We start from the raw sequence: 19,262 nt of genomic DNA on the forward strand, positions 1-19,262 counted from the left end.
ATACATTGATTCTACTCAGTTTACTCTTAGAAATAAGAAAAACAATTTCAATATATTGACCAACAGCTATGAATAGGCAGTTTATGTAAATAAACATGATGTCTAATTGAAAAAATAACATACCATTTTTTCCACCCCATCAGAGTGGCAGAAATTTAAAAAGGGCAACTATTTGCAAAGATGATGGAAACTATCATTTATTTATTGTTGCTGGGTGGGTGAAATGCTAAAATCTTGTCAAGTAATCTGGCCACATTTAATACAATTTAAAATAAGCATTTTTTTCAATGCCCTTTGGCCCAGTGCCCTCCCATTTGTGAGTACCTTATTGAAAACAAGAAACACAAGTCCATTATGATGCATGCTATCTACTACAGCACCATTTCTTGGAAACAGACAAGGGAAAAAAATGAATGGACAATAGAAAAATAGTTGGGTAAATTATACAAGTGTGGACTAAAACTCTGACATCCTTCAAAGTAATACCTGAGGGCCACAGGTATCAACCAATAAGGCCTTCTCTAATATTTTTCTGCTTAAAAGTCACTTAGCTGGTGTAATGCTTTGAGGTGAAACCACTTGACTATTTTTAGTTATAAAATTTGGAGAAATGACTGGTACCAGAGCTAAAGGCAAATGTTGTATATAGTAAATCCAGCATGTCTTTGGGGTCTTAAGAACCTGTCCTGTTAGATTAGAACAAACTGGAAAAATTGGATAAATAGAGACTGAATAGATCTCTTTCTTAAAAGGTATAATGTTGGGGTTGGAGCCGTAGCTCAGTGGCAGAGTGCTTTCCTCGCATGTGTGAGGCACTGGGTTTGATCCTCAGCACCACATAAAAATAAACAAATAAAGGCATTCTGTCCTTTTACAACTAAAAAAACAGTTGTAATATCTCCCAAATAGGAAGGACATAGAGTAAGGACTTAACTTCAGGACATATGCCACAAGATGTTGAGCTATTTTGCTAGTTTTCCATTAGGCTACAAAGGGACTGAATTACAAGGTGATACCCAAGGAATGTCACTTCATCATCCCGAGTATTTTAACAACAAAACACTTCTCTTTTTTGTTTTTGGATAATTGCAAATGTTTCCAATGATTCCTCTTCCTTCTTTCCCCTTTATTTTTTCAGGTCTTTTGGTATTTTATGTGCAGCAAACTAGTGGCAATATTCATACTCCGAAAAATTTTGCACAGAAAAAGCAAACCCATTAATCATTTTCTTTGTTCATCCTAACCTAGCAATTCAGGAACATTTGTGGCTTAAGACAAGTGTAAATACTTTTCCTGACAGTGATGGACTTGATATTGACCAACTTGTTTTCATTCTGGCCATCTATTGTCAATGTTGCCTTCATTAACAACAATGTGAAAGAACATATAGTTGAGGGCAGTTTCTCTTTCAGAAATCTGCTATCTTAATTTAGAGGGACAAATGAAGTACTCATCAAGTAAAATCCCAAAGCTTTCCTTCACATTTGCATTTTTTTCTTGTTGGATAGAAAGATAAGTAAACATAGTCCTGGAAATCCACAGTTATTACTGCCTTCATGCAAAAAGACAATAAGATGTCAGAGTTTTTAAGTTTCATCTCATTTTGTAAGCAATAGTAATGTGGCCAGAGATCCTTCTAATTATTAGTTTTCAAGCTAAAAATCATAATGTTAGCACACAACAATCTTTATGTGGATTCTACAATTGAGTTTTGCTGATTAATCAATCTCCCATCATGTTGCAGATAGGTAACTTCTTAATCAGAGAGGAGTTTATTTTCAAATGTGAAATCAGGTCAACATTTTAATCCAAACTCAATACATTTAACACACAAATTTAAAAGGTTTAAATCATGCAAATTCATTAGAATACCCTTACAATCCTATGGAGATAATACAGTACAGAAAAGTTTTGTCTTTATATTAACCAACAAAATCTCAACAGTTGCATTTCAATCTCTTAGGTCATTAATCAGTTTAAAGGTGATCTCTGTAAAATCAGATTTTAAAAATACAATCATGATTTTTGTCCTTCATTGTTCAAGTAAAATCTTGTGTCATCCAGTTGCAAAATCTTATTATTGGCAACAGGTACATATGTATACAGACTACATTGAAAAATAAAAAAGAAAATTGTACCCAATCAGGCCTGACAGATTTTATAGACACTTCTAAGCTAGTCATTTCCCCTTTGTAAGTTATGTCATTGTTTTCTACTTCTATTTATTTGCCATGTTTGGGAAAGAGTACATTCATACTTACAAACACACAAAACATGAAAAACTAGATTAAATGGCATCCGAAAAACCATTATAAAAGAGACTTGCCTGAAGTCATTTAATTCAACAAAAATTATTTTAACTCCAAAAAACAAAAGCTAAGTAAAAGAAATACATAATAAACTATTATAGAGAATGTTAAGTGAACTTTGCTTGCCTTTTTATAGAACTACACCGTTTCTGTAAATAGGTATTTTAATTATTCTGTTCTTTGGCGAAAACAGAGCTAAGACTTCAGAGTTAAGTCATGAGAGGCTGCAGTTAACAAGTATGCTCCATAACAATCTATAAAGAAAATATGTTACTGGTTGCCTTTACTCTCAGCATTGGGAATGGAGAAATCTTCAGCAAAATAAGTTCCTAACATCAAATGTTCTCTTTATTTAAAATTGTCCAATATGAGAGAATGTCTGTTGTCTACAGGGGCTTTTTTTTTTCTGAAACACACAGCTTTTTTTTTCTTCTTTTATAATAAATGGCTTACTATATATGTTCCATAGCTTATACTGATGATGACATTGCAATGTCAATTTCCACGGCACTTAATGGCATCAAAATATCATTTTAAGATATAGAGCAACACCAAGTGCAGTTCACTACTTGAAACTACTACTGTTAAATAGAAGTCATGCCAAGTCTTTGGTTTTGGTGCAGTACTTAAAAATTAAGGCAAAATTCTTAAAGGACATTCTCCTCCAAGCCCTTATTTGCTTGTATTTATAAAATGCCATTTTTAAAAAAAGTCAGTTGATTACCAGTAATGTCAATGGCAATGATTTGGATGCTAAAATAATTCCATATTTCCAAGTACATATATACAGACATTTTGTAAACTGTTATTCATTTCGCCAAAACCAGCAATTGATAAAAATAGTTCATATGAAATGTTCGTATGTGATATTTATCAAAATAGTGTTTCTCACAGGAACTTTAATTGTTTTGCTATGTATGATCAAACTTTGAATTAAGATTCTTCTTTCTTTTTACAAAAGACTTCCCAATAAGGAAAGAGTTCTGAGCGTGTACAGTTAAAGGAGGGGTGTGTCAGGTCATTCCATCTGAGATTGCATATGGCTTCATTCTTGTATGGGATTATTGCAGTCTGCCCTGAAGTGGACGATTTCTTCTATTCACTACAACAAGAAGTGAGTGTATCCTTCTGCCCCGGTAACTATCACATCCATCCAGATCCGCATGGCTTCGGGTGATGGGGCCACCATATAATAGATTCTGTCATGAGTCTTGACACTAAAGGTGAGTAATGGATTAGGGCTCTAAATTCCAAAAATAAAAAGAATGTCAAACAAGCATCTTGAAGTTATAACAGTAAGTACAAAGACATATGTGAAGGGTTCTTCCTCTTTAAATGTTACTCCTTATAGAAATTTATATTTTTAATTAACTATAACTCCCATGCCAACTCCCAATGCCTTTCTCAGGATTGACCATCTTTCTGGTCTTTCCGCACATGATATCTCACACAGAGCTAATTACTAGTGATTAGTTTATAAAGCATGGTACCTAGCTGGTAAGAGGTACATAATAAGTGGTGGCTGGTATTCTTAGCTCTACTAAGATCTTATTAAATTACCATTCCCCTCATAACTTCTTTCCCTTTCAAAAAGAAATATCCTACTTATTTTAATGTTAATTTTCCAGCATCATTCTGATCATATCTATTTGTTATTCTGGAACAAGTAAATTGCTTAAAATCCAAAAATATCTTTTCCCAGATTAATTATGCATTCGAATTATATGAATTTAGAAAACTGATGCTTACCTTATTAGCATTCTTAAGATGATCATAATATACTTCTTCAATGGCTTGAAAGTATATTACTCCTTTTAATTTAGCTTCATGCTTGTCTGCAAAGACAGATTGAGTATCACCACTGATGGACAGGAAAAATGGTAAACTCATAATTATCACCACTAACATATTTACCTACCATTTGAATTATCTAAGATTTATTAAGATAACCTGGGCTAGAGCATTGGCCTGTTATTTATGAAGGAATAATAATAATAATAACTATCACCACCAAAACTCATGAAATTCCCAGTTCCAAGCCAAAGAAGCTCAATGACTTGGTTCAAGGCTCTTCAGCAAATTAGCAGTCCAAACAATCAGAACTACTGACTATTAGGTGAGCACACAAAGTAGAAACATTATTGAAAACCATACAAAATTTTTCCCACATTCTCCAACATCTTCATAATGGAAATATTAATGTGCAGATTTGTTATAGTGAAATTTTTGAGTGTTTTTATTTATAATTTAAATAATATTTTACTTATATCTTTATCAAACTTGTCCAACATGTTTCATTTTTTTTCTTTTGAACAGAGTTTCTCATCAATAATTTATTATCCTTTCAATGCAACATTTTTAACTTGTTTCCAAAGATTTTTTAGATTTAATCATAAAAACAAAATACAAAACAACAAAAGGCTCCAATGAATAGTACCACTCTGTGATTTATTAAATTCTTGAAATATTTTATAATTTGAACTCTACAAAGATCACAATGCATGTGAGCCTATTAAAGAATTTTAAAAGCATGGGTCAGGAGGCAAGGAAAGAGACTGTCACACCCAATTGGTGGAAATACAATTGAGACAATCCTTTTGGATGGCAATTGGTAGACAAACACAATTAAAAATGCAAAAATCCTCTTACTCACTAATTCTACCTTAAAACTTTATTGTATTACATCTACTTTGTTATGGCACACTGGCTACAGGCCATCTGCTCGAGATTTAATAAGGTACTGATTTAATTATAGGCCAGCCATACAATGGAAAATATACAGCCACTAAAACCACTGCAGCCTTTGTGTATATGGACAGGAAAACACTCTTGACATACTTTTATGTGAAATAGGGCATGAACAAAGTGAATAATTTGTTACCAAAAGGCACAGAAGAAAAAAGAATATATACACATAACAAAGCATATAAAAAACAAGGACAGGGGCTGGGGTTGTTGCTCAGTGGTAGAGTGCTTCTCTAGCTGATATGAAGCACTGGGTACAATCTTCAGCACCACATCAAAAACAAATCAGGCACTGTGTCCATATACAGCTAAAAATATGTTTTAAAAAAACAAAGACAGAAAATCTGAAAGAATATTTCAGACTTAACAGTGGCAGAAGGTCAGGATACCTCTGATGGAAAAGAGATTTTCTTTCATTATATAGATTTTATTTTATTTTGAATTTTTTTATTAGATAAGTGCATCTTTTCCCCAATAATAATAAAAAAGAAACAACAACAAAAAAACTCATCTTAAAAAATAGTGACCCAGAGAAATTCCCCAGAAAATAAACTTAATATATTTAATTACATTTAACCCAGAACTATTTGATAATGGACTATATTTTTGTGTTTTGATCTTCCTTGGGAAATACTGTTTTTATTAATACTCATGTTCAGTGGGTTTCAATCAGTTTGAATGAAAGAGAAGGTCAATGTGTCCCTCAAACATTTACCACGGAAAGGCTCCTGCAACAATCCATGGAAATACAGTGATACCTTATTTTCTCAAAACAGATACAAAATACAATCTGGAGATAAAAGTACATCTTGTCAGTGTTTCAAGCAGACAGAAAACTAAGGAATGAAACTTCTGTTTGTAGGGCACTTCCTCTGTGGGAAAGCCCTCTGCAGAACAGAAGCCTCTCAACCACATATAGGTCAAGAAGATCAATGGTGCTACTGTACACGGACCAGCAAATGCTGTTATTCTTTCTCTCTCAACAGCACTATTCCCTCAATTTTCAGACATTTTTCTCTGTGCTTCAGCTTTCTTTCTAGACTCTCTGTTTTAAGGTACAGGAGGCCAAGGACAAAGGCAGGGTCATGAATAATGGAGAGAGCTGGGACTTCAGCCTTCAGCACTCACTCTTGCAACTTCTTCAGGCATGCAAGGTCATGCGGGGACAAGCTGAAGGGCACTGCTCCTGTGGGGTCAGGTCCAGCCTGAGCAGCCATCTGAGGGACCTGATAAGGACTGCTCTAAGCCTGTGCTTGTTGGTGTTTGGCAAGGGGACCTGGTAGAGGTATGAATGTGGTTGGGAGTGGACAAAGCTGATGGTGATGGTTATGAACAGAGCCTACTGGGCAGCATTTGTCCCACTAGGTCTCACTGGTCATTTACATCTTATGTAAATATTAGAAAGCTGATGAAACGGGATTTTATCTGTTTGATGTATTAGCATTCTGAGTAGTCTTTCATATACCAGAAAGCTTTGGATATTAAAAAAAAAACTGAAAAACAATCACCAAAAGTTTTGATTTGGAAAGTTGCCTTTACATGGATCAGAAGGATACAAGTTTGAGAAGTTGGCCTGGGGACCAAGCCAGTCACCTGGCTGCTGAATGAAAAAATAAAATAAAGTTGACAAAGAAGAGGAGTATGGGAGAGAGAAATGTCTTTGAAGTTCTTTTAAAGTTTTATTTTTGGAAAATTCTGGGTGAGGCTGTCTAGCATGCTGCAAAATTTTGTTTGTGCATTTTTGCCAACAAGAGGTGGGATTTCTTATTAAATAGGCATCTTTTCTACTGCACTAACTGAAGAGAGCTGCTCTGTATTTTTATAAAACCCAGAAAGCCCTGGGGAGGCAAAGCAGGCACCTCCCAGGGACAGGACATGGTCCTCAACCACTGACTTCTGAAGTAGCTGGACCCCACTGAAGGAAGCCCCTTACTGAAAGGCATGCAATCCTGCCCATTTCCACCCCAATTCTAGGGCTCTCTAGCCATTGTGTCCTTCACTGAATTGAAGGGTGGTGGGTTTTCACACTCCTCCTTACATACAGTAACCTGCACTCACTGGTTGGCTTAGTTGGCTGAACTGTTGTTTTACATTTTTTCTTTTTTCTCCCCCCACCACCTCTTTTTTGGAGACAGGACCGTGCTAAGTTGCTGAGGCTGGCCTCAAACTTGTGATCCTCCTCCCTCAGCCTTCCAACCTGCTGGGATCATAGGTACGCACCTTGGCACCTGGAAGTTTTACATTTATTACACTAACACAATTTACAACAACTCCTAGAGATGCTCATGACAGCTGATACTGTCACTCCAAAGCATAATATCTGGTAAGATACCTGTCCTCCTCAGCAGCTGGAAAGAGAGTACAGCTAGATTTTTGCTAACAATTGTACATACTTCACATATGATCTAAGAGTAAATAAGAGGCCAGTTATATTAATAAGTATATAAGTAGGCCAGTAATACTAATATTTTTGTATTTATATAAGATTCAGTAGGGTACATCTCTTATAATCCAGCAAGTGAGAGTCCAAAAATGCTTTATGGATTTACTGATTCACTAGTTCACAGAGGAGCTTTACTCTCTGTACTTAAAAGATCATATTAGTTTGTAAACATTAGCTGAATGACTGTCAGCTAGGGCTGCTTAATTGTATGTGTTAAATAAGATATATGGCAATAAATAAATAAGTAAGAAGAAACTTTTTTTCTGGCCTTGTGGTTCAAAGGCCAATATTTTAATGTTAAAAGCATAAATTCCACTTAATATGTGTTTGGGTTGCAGTTTATTGCAGAATTGGAATGGACTGATTCACATTTTGTTAATAATATTTTTATTATTTGAGAAAAGGAAATTCATACCACATTGAACTATACAATCTAAATATAAAATACGGTACATACTCCAAGCTAATGTTTCCATTACTCTTATTACTCACCAACCTGTTTATACTGACTCTCAATTGCCTTTCCTCTTTAACAGAATATAGAATATTTTCTATATTCTTTGAATATATCACTTCAAGTTTTTTTATCACCCACCTGCATAATAAGAAAATGTTCTCTTATTTCGATCAAAAACAAACCAACGTTTTTTCCAAGTTTTAATTTTTCCACCCATTTTGATGAGGAATCCTCGACAGGTCTTCTCTGTGATAGATACGTGATAACAGGTGTCAATATTGTGGCCAGCAGTTTCTACATGGCTCCGCAAATCAAAGTCTTCCTTCCGGACAGGTAGATAACGTGTCAAAGGACGAGCCTGAAAAAGAATGAAACTCATTCCAAATAAGGCTAAGTATTTTTTTTCATTAGGTTATAGATGTTTAGAAGCAGAAACTAAGTGAAAGTCTAAGCTTTAAAGTGCCCATATCATTATGAGAGCTTAGGATAAAATGCTTATCATTTGGAGACTGAGTAGTGGATATTATTTTGAGCAGGATGCTACACTATGGAAAGGGTAGGTAAACTCAGACCAATAAATCCTACTCCTTGAGGTGGGCAGATGGGAGAATGAAAAAATGACATTTATTTTAGCTTAAAAGAGGTACTTAGCTCCTAACAAACACAGGGAAATGAAGCATAAAGCTATTTGGGTTGTTCCCTGCAAATGAAGATTCCTCCATGGGAAGATTTCCATTCTCCCTGCCACAACCTGAACAATAGTTCTCCTTAAGTAATTCTAGTCATGGCATGACTGGTTGAACACTATTTAATAAGTACAACCCCCAGAGATCTTCCTAAATTATAAATGTCAGCTTATCTACACTTGGAAAGAAATTGAAGGAAAAAATGTATGTTTTGAAAAGTGAAGCTAAAATAATGTTAGAAGTCAAATCAAAGCTGGACCTAACATAAGTTATTCAGAACCAGAGGTCAAAGGGAGGTATTAGATGTTTTTCATTTCACTAATAGTTAGTGCAAAGGCTTATCTAAACAATAAAGATAACCTAATATAACCATGGGTAATATTTATGAAACGGTGTTCTATTTTATCCTGTTAAATAACTCTACCCCTTGGCCCTGGGGAGATGATGTAATCATATACTTGGAGGCAAAACTTATAATCTGGATTAAAGTAGAATTGTGATTATTGGTTTGGCACTGGATACTATATAGGCATGGATGACCTTCACTGCAAAACAGAATTTGGTAGGGAAAAGTGAAATAAACAAGTTTTACTTTGTATTTTTCTTCTGTATTTTGCCTTTGATTCTGTGGTTCTTGACTGTGGTCGTGTGTCACAACTTACTGAGCCCTTGGAACACACAAAGCTTTAAAGACAGTCTTTAACTGCAGTACTATCAAATTGCAAGAAACTAGCAAGAATAAGGAAAACGATGTTTTTTGTCTTTGAATTTTGTATGACATTGTATTTGTTTTCAGAGGCTAATGCAGTGGCATTTTTCAAAGTGGTTCAAAAAAATATTCTCCTTTTAAGTGTACTCTGGAGAAAGGGTGGAAGAAAATATCCTCTCCCATTAACATGTTCCATGGAAGTAAAATGTCATTTGATTGGTAGTTACCTAGAGGTTTTGAAATAAAATATTTTGCCCACTCACAGACACCTTTCATCTGATTTTGCTCTTCAGCCTTCAAGAGAGGTGAAGAAAGGGGCACCCCACACAGGACGGCTGTCTTCTACGAAATGACCACCAGGGGGCAACCCATGCTTATTCATTTAGATTTACCGACTAACCTGTGCCCTTTGTTTCTCCCTTATTTTCACTTCCTTCTCTATTAACTTCTGCCTCTGGCTAGTTTCTTCCTGCAATCGTTTTTCTAGGAGTTCTCGGCGTCGTTTTTCTTCTTCCAGAGCTCGTTTTTTGGCTTCCATTTCCCGTTCCTAAATATGATGCAGAACAATGATTATTTTAAGAAATACTGGTTATACTTGGATGGTTCCAACAAATACCTAAAACAAAATTCTATCAGATAATTTTTGGTTTGCATTTTATTCTCTTAAAATATATAACCCAGGTTAACACAACCCATACTCACTTCAGGCATAGCTTCCAAACTCATACACAGAAATGCAATCATTAAATTTAATTAACACATTTTGATCTTAGGTGAAAATCCAGCTTGTGACTATATGCAGTTATTGTGTATCCATGACATAGCTCTGCCATCTTTAATAAAAAGTCTCACAAAATGTCCCCCAATGCTAGTCGTGGGGTTTAGCCTTTCTTTGGAGGGCTGTATTCTAATTGAAGGTCATGGGTCTTTCAATTCCTGTTGTTACTCCATAGCTTCCTGGCTGAAGGTCACAAAGGAAGCACATAGGGAAGTTAAAAAGGAAAGGAGGTGCCCTCTGGGCAGGATGCAGAGGCATTTAGGGGGATTCCTAAGGAAGTTTGGGTTCTGACTTGAAATGTAGTTAGCAGAAGCTGGGAAGGAAGGGAGAATGCATAAAGACAGACATTCTTCTTTGTTCCTTGTCCAAGTCATCAAGTGTCCATCAAAGGAAAACACACTACGAAGCTCCATTTCAGTTTATATCAGCACTATATGTACTTCAAGTTATGGGAATTGCAGTACAGAAAGTGTCTTAGAAACCAACCCTCTAACACTTTTACATTTCAGATAAGAAAAGAGACTGAGAAGACTGAGTGACTTTTCCAACATCATGGCCTTTATTAAGGCTCTTCAAGGAGGAGTACTTCCTGATATGGAATACAGGGTTCCCTGTACAAATTACCACATCACTGACCTCTGGCACTTAGGTATTATACTTACCCTGGATTCAAGCAGCCGTGTCTTTTCGGCATGAGCCTGTTTCAACAGCCTCTCCATTTCTTCTATTCTAGCAATATTTGAAGTGCTGGCACTGAAACAAACACAGAAGCCTTTTAAGAACATTGGTTCTGACTGATATGTCTCTCTGACAGACAGACAACATTCATACACACACACACACACACACACACACACACACACACACACAGTCAAGGGATGTGCATGACAAAACCCGATCATACACAACTTAAAGGATGTTCCTTACGAGTCATTGTTCTGAAGAGGCAAATCAATTCAGCTTTGAAAATTGTAGGTGACACTGACTTATCTCAGTTTAGGGGATAAAACTAGGCAAGCAAAATAATTCCAATGTAAACTGCTTTGCTCATAAATAAATAAACCAAAGTCAAATCTTGCCAGGTGTGACTTCAAAACATATCCTTCAAAGTCTAAAACTGATAGCCTGTTGAAGGCCTTCCCACTGGTTTAATGATTCAGATGTCCACCTAATAAGACTGTCACCAAAGTTCTACACAAATGACACCAAACGCTTGAAGTCACTTTATTCAGTTGCAGAATATGTGTCCCCAGCTGCTGTTTATTGTGTCTTTCTACTTCTGGATATTTCACTTCTTAAATGATGATGCAAATTAAAATATGACATCCACAGATGCAGCAGCTGGGTGGGGCCAGTTTCACGAACACTAACCTACCCAGGGTGTGAATGAAGGAACCCACAAAGGGATTCAGGAGCTTCGAAAGAAATACATCTTGGAAGAGACGTCACATGAACAAGGAAAGGAAAACATTACAGAGGGAATGACGCACGAACAGCTCAGGGAACTCAAAGAGAAGGAAAGAATTAGAAATGTTTAACATGAGACACAACATTTCATTTTCACTTGTTTACATTTTCCTTAATTTTTCTGGGAAGGATGAACATGGCCTGGCCCACAGCCTCTTTACTCTGGTTCTGTAGCCCTGGGTACACTGGGAGCCACTGTTGTCCTGGTGCCTATGTGCCTTGAAGTCATTACGGGCCTGTCATCTTCCTAGACTCTCTTGGGCACAGACAGGCTTTCATGTTTGTGTCTTCATAGCACAGAGCCTGGTATGAGCCAGGATCAATGATTGCCAGGATCAATCATTCCACAGTAGCATTACAGAAAGAGTTAAGGGACAGTGCACATTCACGCAATAATGAATTTATAACAATGCATGTTAAAAATGAATAAGCTGAGCCCTCTTGGTCATAGATGATTGTTAGTATAATATCCCTAAGTTATATTTTTGATCAAACCAGACTTAGGATGACTAAAATACAGGGATAAGAGTTCTTTTGAAGAGATAAATGATCACAGTATCACAGGGCAATGGCTTCTCTTAAAGTCAGTACTGTTAGTCCCATTACAAAACACACTCTTGGAAGAGAGAGCAACTGGATCCTCTCAAGCTTAACAACAAGGCTGGCTTCTTAGAGTGACTTTGGCCCAGTTGTTTAGCCAGGTGTTTTCTCCTGAGAAAGAGAATCCAGTAATTTCTTCTTTTTGTCATTAGCTATTGAGAGAAGTACAAAAGAGTAAGTTTTGTTCTTTTCAGCTGGTTAAGAATTTAAGGGAAAAAAATCTTTAATGCTTATGCAGGAATTCTTATTTTTCCCTTCTTTGACAATATCTGATTCATGGATGAAAAAGGGACAAATTTCATTGGCCCAACTAAGAAAGCTGAAAATATATAGTGGTAGGCCATGTAATGGCACAAAATTATACTTATATTCTATAGAACTAATTGTGACATCAGATATATATGTTTTGTGTCTCCAATTAATTTGGAAATTATTTGAGTTTTATTAAGTCTCAGTTTTAAAACTCACCAATTTAAAAAAAACCTCACCAATAGACTACCCTTATTTGTTCCAGTTTAATACAATCTATACTATTTATATTTCATTGTCTACCATTTTGTTTTCTTGTTTCATTTCTCTCAACTTTATTGTATTTATATATTTATATCTTATTTATTGTATATATATAGTATATATATACTCATAAATAATTGACAATGGTATAGATTTGTGGTATATAACATATTTTGATATATGTATACATTGTGAAATGATTATCATGACCAACAACATACCCATCACTTCATGTAGTTTCCATGTGTGTGTGTGTGTGTGTGTGAGTGAAGATGCACTGTCCCTTAACTCTTTCTATGATGCTACTGTGGAATGATTGATCCTGGAAGATACTTGTGCCTGGCCATGATAATTGTCCACATTTGTTTCACATAGAACTGACCCAGTTGTACTATCACAGGTAGCCAGTCCTCATGGTCAGAAACTACTAGTACTGTTTACAATGTTCCAAATGTCCAAAAATTGAGGACAAAGTAAAAGATTCGTATGAAAGATTAAAAGTAAAAGGAAGAGAGAGGAGAATTGGTATTTCTCGTTTGTGTCATCATCTGCCTTAAAAATATTACAGTAAAATTAGCTTTTATCCTTTAGTATGATAGAAAATAATATGATAAGTACCAAGAAAGTAATAGGAATTAATATTTGGAATGAGTGTCGTGACAAAACAATCTCAATAGGGAAGTTCTTGAAGACTGGCATGTAGATAAATAAAAGACAAAAAATTGCTGTGTTGAAGATTTTTTTAAAATTATGCATTAAAATATCCCCAAATTATAAGTCTATTAAAGAGGTAATTCCATGCTGAAATTCTAGTAACATAAACTTGGTCTTGTGGTTTATTATGTCACAAAAAGCTCTTCATAGAGTTATAGAATTACTCAGTTGTGGATAATTTGCCTCCACTTTATTGTTGAGACATCATTTTTTTGATTACCAGAATGTTCCATGAGCTGAACATTGTTTTTGCTTTTTCAGCACCATTACTTACATTGTCAACAAACACAAGGCTCAGAAAATAGGTCTTGGGTCTTAGAAAGCTAGCAATTGATAGTCAATTCTGCACATATCCTTATTTTGCTAATATTATTGAACTGTCTTCTAGAACAATCTTCTGAAAGCCACCTGCAATGACACCTGTTATTGCTGTTGCCTTAGTTATCTTCCTAAAGCCCTGACTCTGTGCTTGTACTTTCAGATAATGTTAACAACCAGTATGGACAAAGGCTTAGAGATCTGAGAGTTTCTTCCCTCTCAGCCAATAGTCGTTCTGTGATGGGTGTCAGGAGAGAATGGAGGGAAGGTAGGGCTAGATTCAAGATGCCAGGACCTGCATCTGACTTTACTCAGGAGGTAGCTGGGCATTGCTAAAGCTTCAGAAGAGAAGAAACCCTGTGACCAGCTTATATTTATGTGTGCCTTTGGTTCCAATTTTATAATACTACTTTTGCTTTCCTCCAAAGTATGAATACAAATGTGAATAGTTAAATTCTCACCAAATTTTAGTGTCCAGAACAGCGAGGCTTTCCTTCTAACAAAACTTAAGGATAAAAGACCTCTAAAGCTCTGACTCTATTGTTGGAATTTCTTTCTTTATTTGTTCAAAAGCTGTGAAAATGTACCTGGAGTCCATCAACAGAGGGAACTTGATTTTGAAGCATAGTATAAAGGTGAACTCAAACGTGAATAAAGTGGGAAAATGGACTACATAATGTCTGACTGGCTAAGTCACACAAGGTTCAAAGGTCACCCTGACCCCCAACTCTCTTCTGCATTTGATTTTGTACATATACAATGTCCCAAATTGATGATTTTAGACTTGAAAACAGAAGGTGCTTTTCTAAACCAAAAATCTTACCCATAAAGAAATCTTACCTAGAGATATTGTCGGGTGAGCAGGCAGAGATGCTGGTCTCCATGCTGTCAGAGCTGTCCAGGCTCAAAGTGTCAAAGGCCTGGTCCTTGTAGCTGTGGTCTGGATAATGGAAACTATTCAAGTACACATTTGACTCAGAGGCTGTGCGGTTGTAAAATTCAGATTTCTGCCTTTGTCCTTCACTCATCTGCTGGTGATTATAACCTAAGGGAAAATCCATGAATATGTAAATAGGCCTCATTTATCAGTCTTAGAATCTCATAAATCTACAGGCTCAAGACAGCAACCAAAAACATCTGCATACAAAGTTTGAGCCCTGTTTGAATTTGTTTTGAAGCCAAGAAGATCAAAGAAACAACATCATGCTCAGTGCAAGCAAGAATTTCAAAGAAGTGGTCTTGTGAGTGACTTAGTCAGTGGGGATCACTTGGCACTTTCCTATCTCATTCCTATGATTCAGTGAAACTGAGAATAACATATCAGTACACACACAACTACAAAGAAACGGAAAACCAGAAATGCAATTAGAGACCTCGAATCCTCTAGAAATAGTTGTTTAAGTGAAGGCAAAGTGATGCCAAGTGACAAGCAACACCAGGGTTATGGGGCACTTGCTTCTTCAATGGCATTCAAATTTCAGGGCACTCAGGTCATAAAACAGTAGGTGGACTGTTCAGGTGTAGGCTTTAAGAAACTCACATTTCATGCCAGGTCTAATGTTTTTAATCTGGTTAAGATCCAAACTGTGTACTTTTCTCATTCATATTTTCTCTCTGTATCTGCCTCTTGTCTGCCAACTCATTCAAATGGTTGGACTCCTCCTAAATACTATATATCGAACATTCTTCTTTTCTAAGCTTAACAATCAGCCTTTAACTAGCTAGTGATAACCACTTGAAAAATGAAGGCATAAATAGGATCAAAAGCACCATAAATAGAAGGCATTTTCTTTACCCTGATACTCAAACATGTGGCATGTTAGGTTATTGGTTTTATCTTGTGTTATTGCTTTGGCTTTCTCACCAGTAGGTAATTTCAGGCATTGTAAATCAAACCGTCATCTTTTCAATGTTCTAAAATACATTCAGTAAGTAGGGATCATGATGATGAACACATCTCTAAATTCATCAAAAGGTTTTTCTATACAGTTTTAAATGTCTCTCTCCTTGGTTAAAGAAATGACTATGTGAATATCTTCCCTTGTTCAGGGAGTTAATGCCAATTAAAAGTTTACAATTGGACTATTCAAATTTGACTCTTGTGCTCTATTTACCTTTCAATGAGACTTTAATTAGTGATATAATGGTGAAAAGTAGGCAAAATGACCACAATAAAAAAAAAAAAAAAGAGGAGGGGGGATAATTCCAACAGTTTCCTTGGCAGTTGATTAAACATTTCCATTTAGAAACAGAAGCCACATCCATGATGTTTTAACAAAGCATTATCCACCCAAAGTTTCTGTAAAGTCATTTTAGTTTCATGCAGAGTTTTCATGCCATTAGTATTTGGAGCAGCTTTAGATGTCTAGGTAAAAATGTTATTTCAGATTAATTCATTTCTTGGAAAATGTTCTCGTCATTTAATCTGCCATCATAATCATGGCAGATTATGCGTAGGTATATTCTAAAGCCACATATCACTTAGCCAAGGGAAGTTGCAAAATATAAAAGCACACCATGAGAGCAGATATAATATCATTAATAATACTGGTTAATGCAAAAAGGATAAAATGAAGCCAGTGAATTCCTAAGTGTGGAGCTCGTGCTTTTTGTTGTAAAGAAAGACAAATAATTCATTACTCATATATTTACCTTTTACACTTGAACTTTTGGAATTACTAACTGCGCCTTTTAAATTGTTTCCAAATATTCATTATAACAAGGAGGACAAAAAAAACAATAACAGAAATTATTAAAAAGGTTACACATGTGTGTTTCCTTATGATTTCAAAAGAGTCTGTGGCATTGAAAATTCACATCAGCACCAACTACATGGAAGACATTTCCTTGTTTTAATATGAAAAACATATCCCTAAAAGTCGGCCATGAAATTTAAAACATGCCAGAATTATTTCCCTGGCAATGACTGTGCCAAGACCTCCCATTGTCCTTCAGTTTCCTGTAAAGAGGAAAAGCCAGGGGGAGTCACCTTGTGGCAAAGCAGAAAGAGGGTCTGTTTCTTCTTAAAGCAGCTAAATGTCCCTCCCTTAGCTCTTCCAGGGTTGTAGTTTTCATTGTAGTTTTTTTCATAAGTATATTTTTTTATAAGAATAAGAAAGCAAAGTTATAATTTTCAGGTGAGAGAGTAACCAGTAAACTACAAGGACTTGAATCTTTCAGACAGTGCATGAGGGGCAGTTATGACCTAGTGCACAGTGTTCTATAGACTGTGAACACAGAATCCCCAGATCAACTTGATATTCACCGAGATTTACCTCTGTTTGAAAGAATCTTCTAGATATTCAGGTGGCAGGATAAGCCACTTCTATTTTCATTGCACCTTAAATGGAAAAGTCTATGGCTAATGAGTCTATGTTTTCCCAGAACAGGATTTTCATTTGCCATACGTCCAACGTGAGCAGGGATGTCCCCCTTACAGAGCTACACATTTCTGCCAACTGGCAGTACTTCAATGGTAACAGTGAACCCAACTGTCACTTGGCTTGACCTCTTCCTTATTGAACAAGTTTTTAAAAAAGTTTTACCTACCATTAGAAATAAGGGCCAGGACCTCTCTTCTGGGATCCTGGAATTGTACTTGTATGATCATGAAGAGCTGGTCTGAAAATTCAGGCTCTGGCCCAGCCATGTAAAAGCATTGGTCCTTTCCAGAAAGGAAACCTCATAGAAAAGCTTGGGGCTGAAGGAGGGTAATTGGTAGGAGCCCTGGAGGCACCACTAGTGCAGAAAGGAGCTCTGGGATAGCCATAAACTGGGCTAAGCATCCACCAAGTTAGCTCTGTCAGGGAGGACAGGAATGTCCTGCGAACCACAGGATCCCCATTTATTTAATACATGACTGTTATAAAAAAAAAGTCATTGAATGGTGTTTTTATTCAGCTGTAAATTCCTTATATTAGTGGCCAGATATGGAAGTGGAATGCATCTACTTTTGGGGGCAGGACAACAGAACTAGACTGGGAAAAATGAGACTTGTCATATTTCCAACCCATGTCTACTTGGATTTTGTTTTTATTTTTTGATTATATAAGCAAGAATAACATTCAGCAACAACTAAGAAAGAAAAAGGGCCTTGAAAATTCCCTAAATTCTTGCCATCCAGACAAATATAGTGCTTAAAGGGGGTTTATAAAGTGAGAATTAGTAATATCTGAGGCTTGTCTCATAGCATACACTAGGAAACAAAACAACTCTGCTCTCTTCCTTGCCCAAGGAAGCCAACAAATTGGATGTGTTAGGTCCATTCATTATCATTATTGTTAATGCCAGTCTGTATGAATTCTGGATAAGTGGACCCAAAGGGCCTTTTGGAGTTAGCCATGTGAGATATAGAGTCTTGGCAATATATTCCAAATGTGTGCTACAAACTTTTACATGGTTATCTAGGTCTTCACATGAAAAATGAGGTGATCTAAAATTGTAACCTGGGATTAGAAGGATAGAATGAGCCAAATTTCCAACACTTCAGCCTCTCATAGCTCACCTGCTAAGGAATTGATTCTTCCTAATGACAGTCCACAGCCAGAAGAAGATACAGGACAAGTCAGGAATGGATGAGGAGAAGGATGGAGAAAGGGAAAAAGATATAAGATCAAAAGGATGACAAGGCAACAGGAAAAATATCCAACACTTCCCACATGCAGTCTCTGATGGTGTTAGTAACAATACCTGAGCAACACAGGATGATGTTCACATTTCTAGATTAAATCTAATTTTACAGAGAAAACCCAAGAAGTTAAAAAAATTCTTAAGATACATGCATAGTTGGTAAAAAAGCAATTTTAGAGGGAAAAAAACATTTTACCCTTACACATCAACCAGAAAATAGGAAGAGCAAGAATAAGTTATATTTACAAAACAACTCTTTTTCCCCTCAAGCAGACATTAGCAAGTAGTTTTTAAGAGATAGGTTTGAAAAATGTCATTCAACAATCTGAAGCAGTCCATCAAGCTTTAATGACAAGTCTTCTAACATCTTACATCTTCCTAATTCCCCTCTGTAATAGCCAGCTTGCTTATTCAAGCCAGTCATGTAAGCTACCCCAGTCTCTACCAAGTCTTCTTTAAAACAGGCTTAAGTGGAATGAATAAGTAGGAGCTTCGTAAATCCTCTGTCCCACCCCTCACAGCCTGCCTGATTTATTTATACCTGGTCTTTATAAAGGAGATACAGCATATTTTAAGCTTAGCTTATATACAACACAATGCTCACTCTTCTCTTTATATAGATCCTGAGCCTTACAAATCAGTGGTCCCACAGCCCCCATATTTCCTGTATGGTCTGACCTTATGATAAAAGGCCAAGACCAAGAGGGTCATGCAGCTGCCTGTGAATGGACAGCAGCTGCCCCCAGCATTATGTTTTTGTGCAAATATGCAACATTTTTTTCTCTATTGTGTCAAAGGAATAATCATTAGTCTAAAAATCCACCATTGTAGAATTTTAAATCCACTCATTTCTTAACGATGACTTGACAATGACCTTTCTATATTTGCTGGAAA

At 36.2% G+C, this 19,262-nt stretch overlaps 1 protein-coding gene across 15 annotated transcripts in view; it reads right to left on the reverse strand.

Annotated features, from left to right (window-relative positions):
- Window positions 1-19,262, reverse strand: part of Phldb2 (pleckstrin homology like domain family B member 2) — a 105,148-nt gene continuing 85,886 nt past the window's right edge. For 8 of the 15 annotated variants that reach the window (XM_076869076.2, XM_076869084.2, XM_076869081.2 and 5 more), the window contains 8 exons: window positions 18,244-18,264; window positions 16,392-16,427; window positions 14,580-14,784; window positions 10,790-10,880; window positions 9,750-9,896; window positions 8,093-8,312; window positions 4,059-4,144; window positions 1-3,552 (listed from right to left, as the gene is read on the reverse strand). In XM_076869076.2, coding sequence (XP_076725191.2) covers window positions 3,412-3,552; window positions 4,059-4,144; window positions 8,093-8,312; window positions 9,750-9,896; window positions 10,790-10,880; window positions 14,580-14,784; window positions 16,392-16,427; window positions 18,244-18,264 — 947 coding nt within the window. In that variant the 3' untranslated portion in view covers window positions 1-3,411. The remainder of the gene's footprint in view (window positions 3,553-4,058; window positions 4,145-8,092; window positions 8,313-9,749; window positions 9,897-10,789; window positions 10,881-14,579; window positions 14,785-16,391; window positions 16,428-18,243; window positions 18,265-19,262) is intronic. The other 7 variants (XM_076869085.2, XM_076869082.2, XM_076869083.2 and 4 more) reach the window with 2 other exon arrangements.

Source organism: Callospermophilus lateralis, chromosome 10 (genome assembly GCF_048772815.1).
Source record: "Callospermophilus lateralis isolate mCalLat2 chromosome 10, mCalLat2.hap1, whole genome shotgun sequence".
NCBI classification, from domain to species: domain Eukaryota; kingdom Metazoa; phylum Chordata; class Mammalia; order Rodentia; family Sciuridae; genus Callospermophilus; species Callospermophilus lateralis.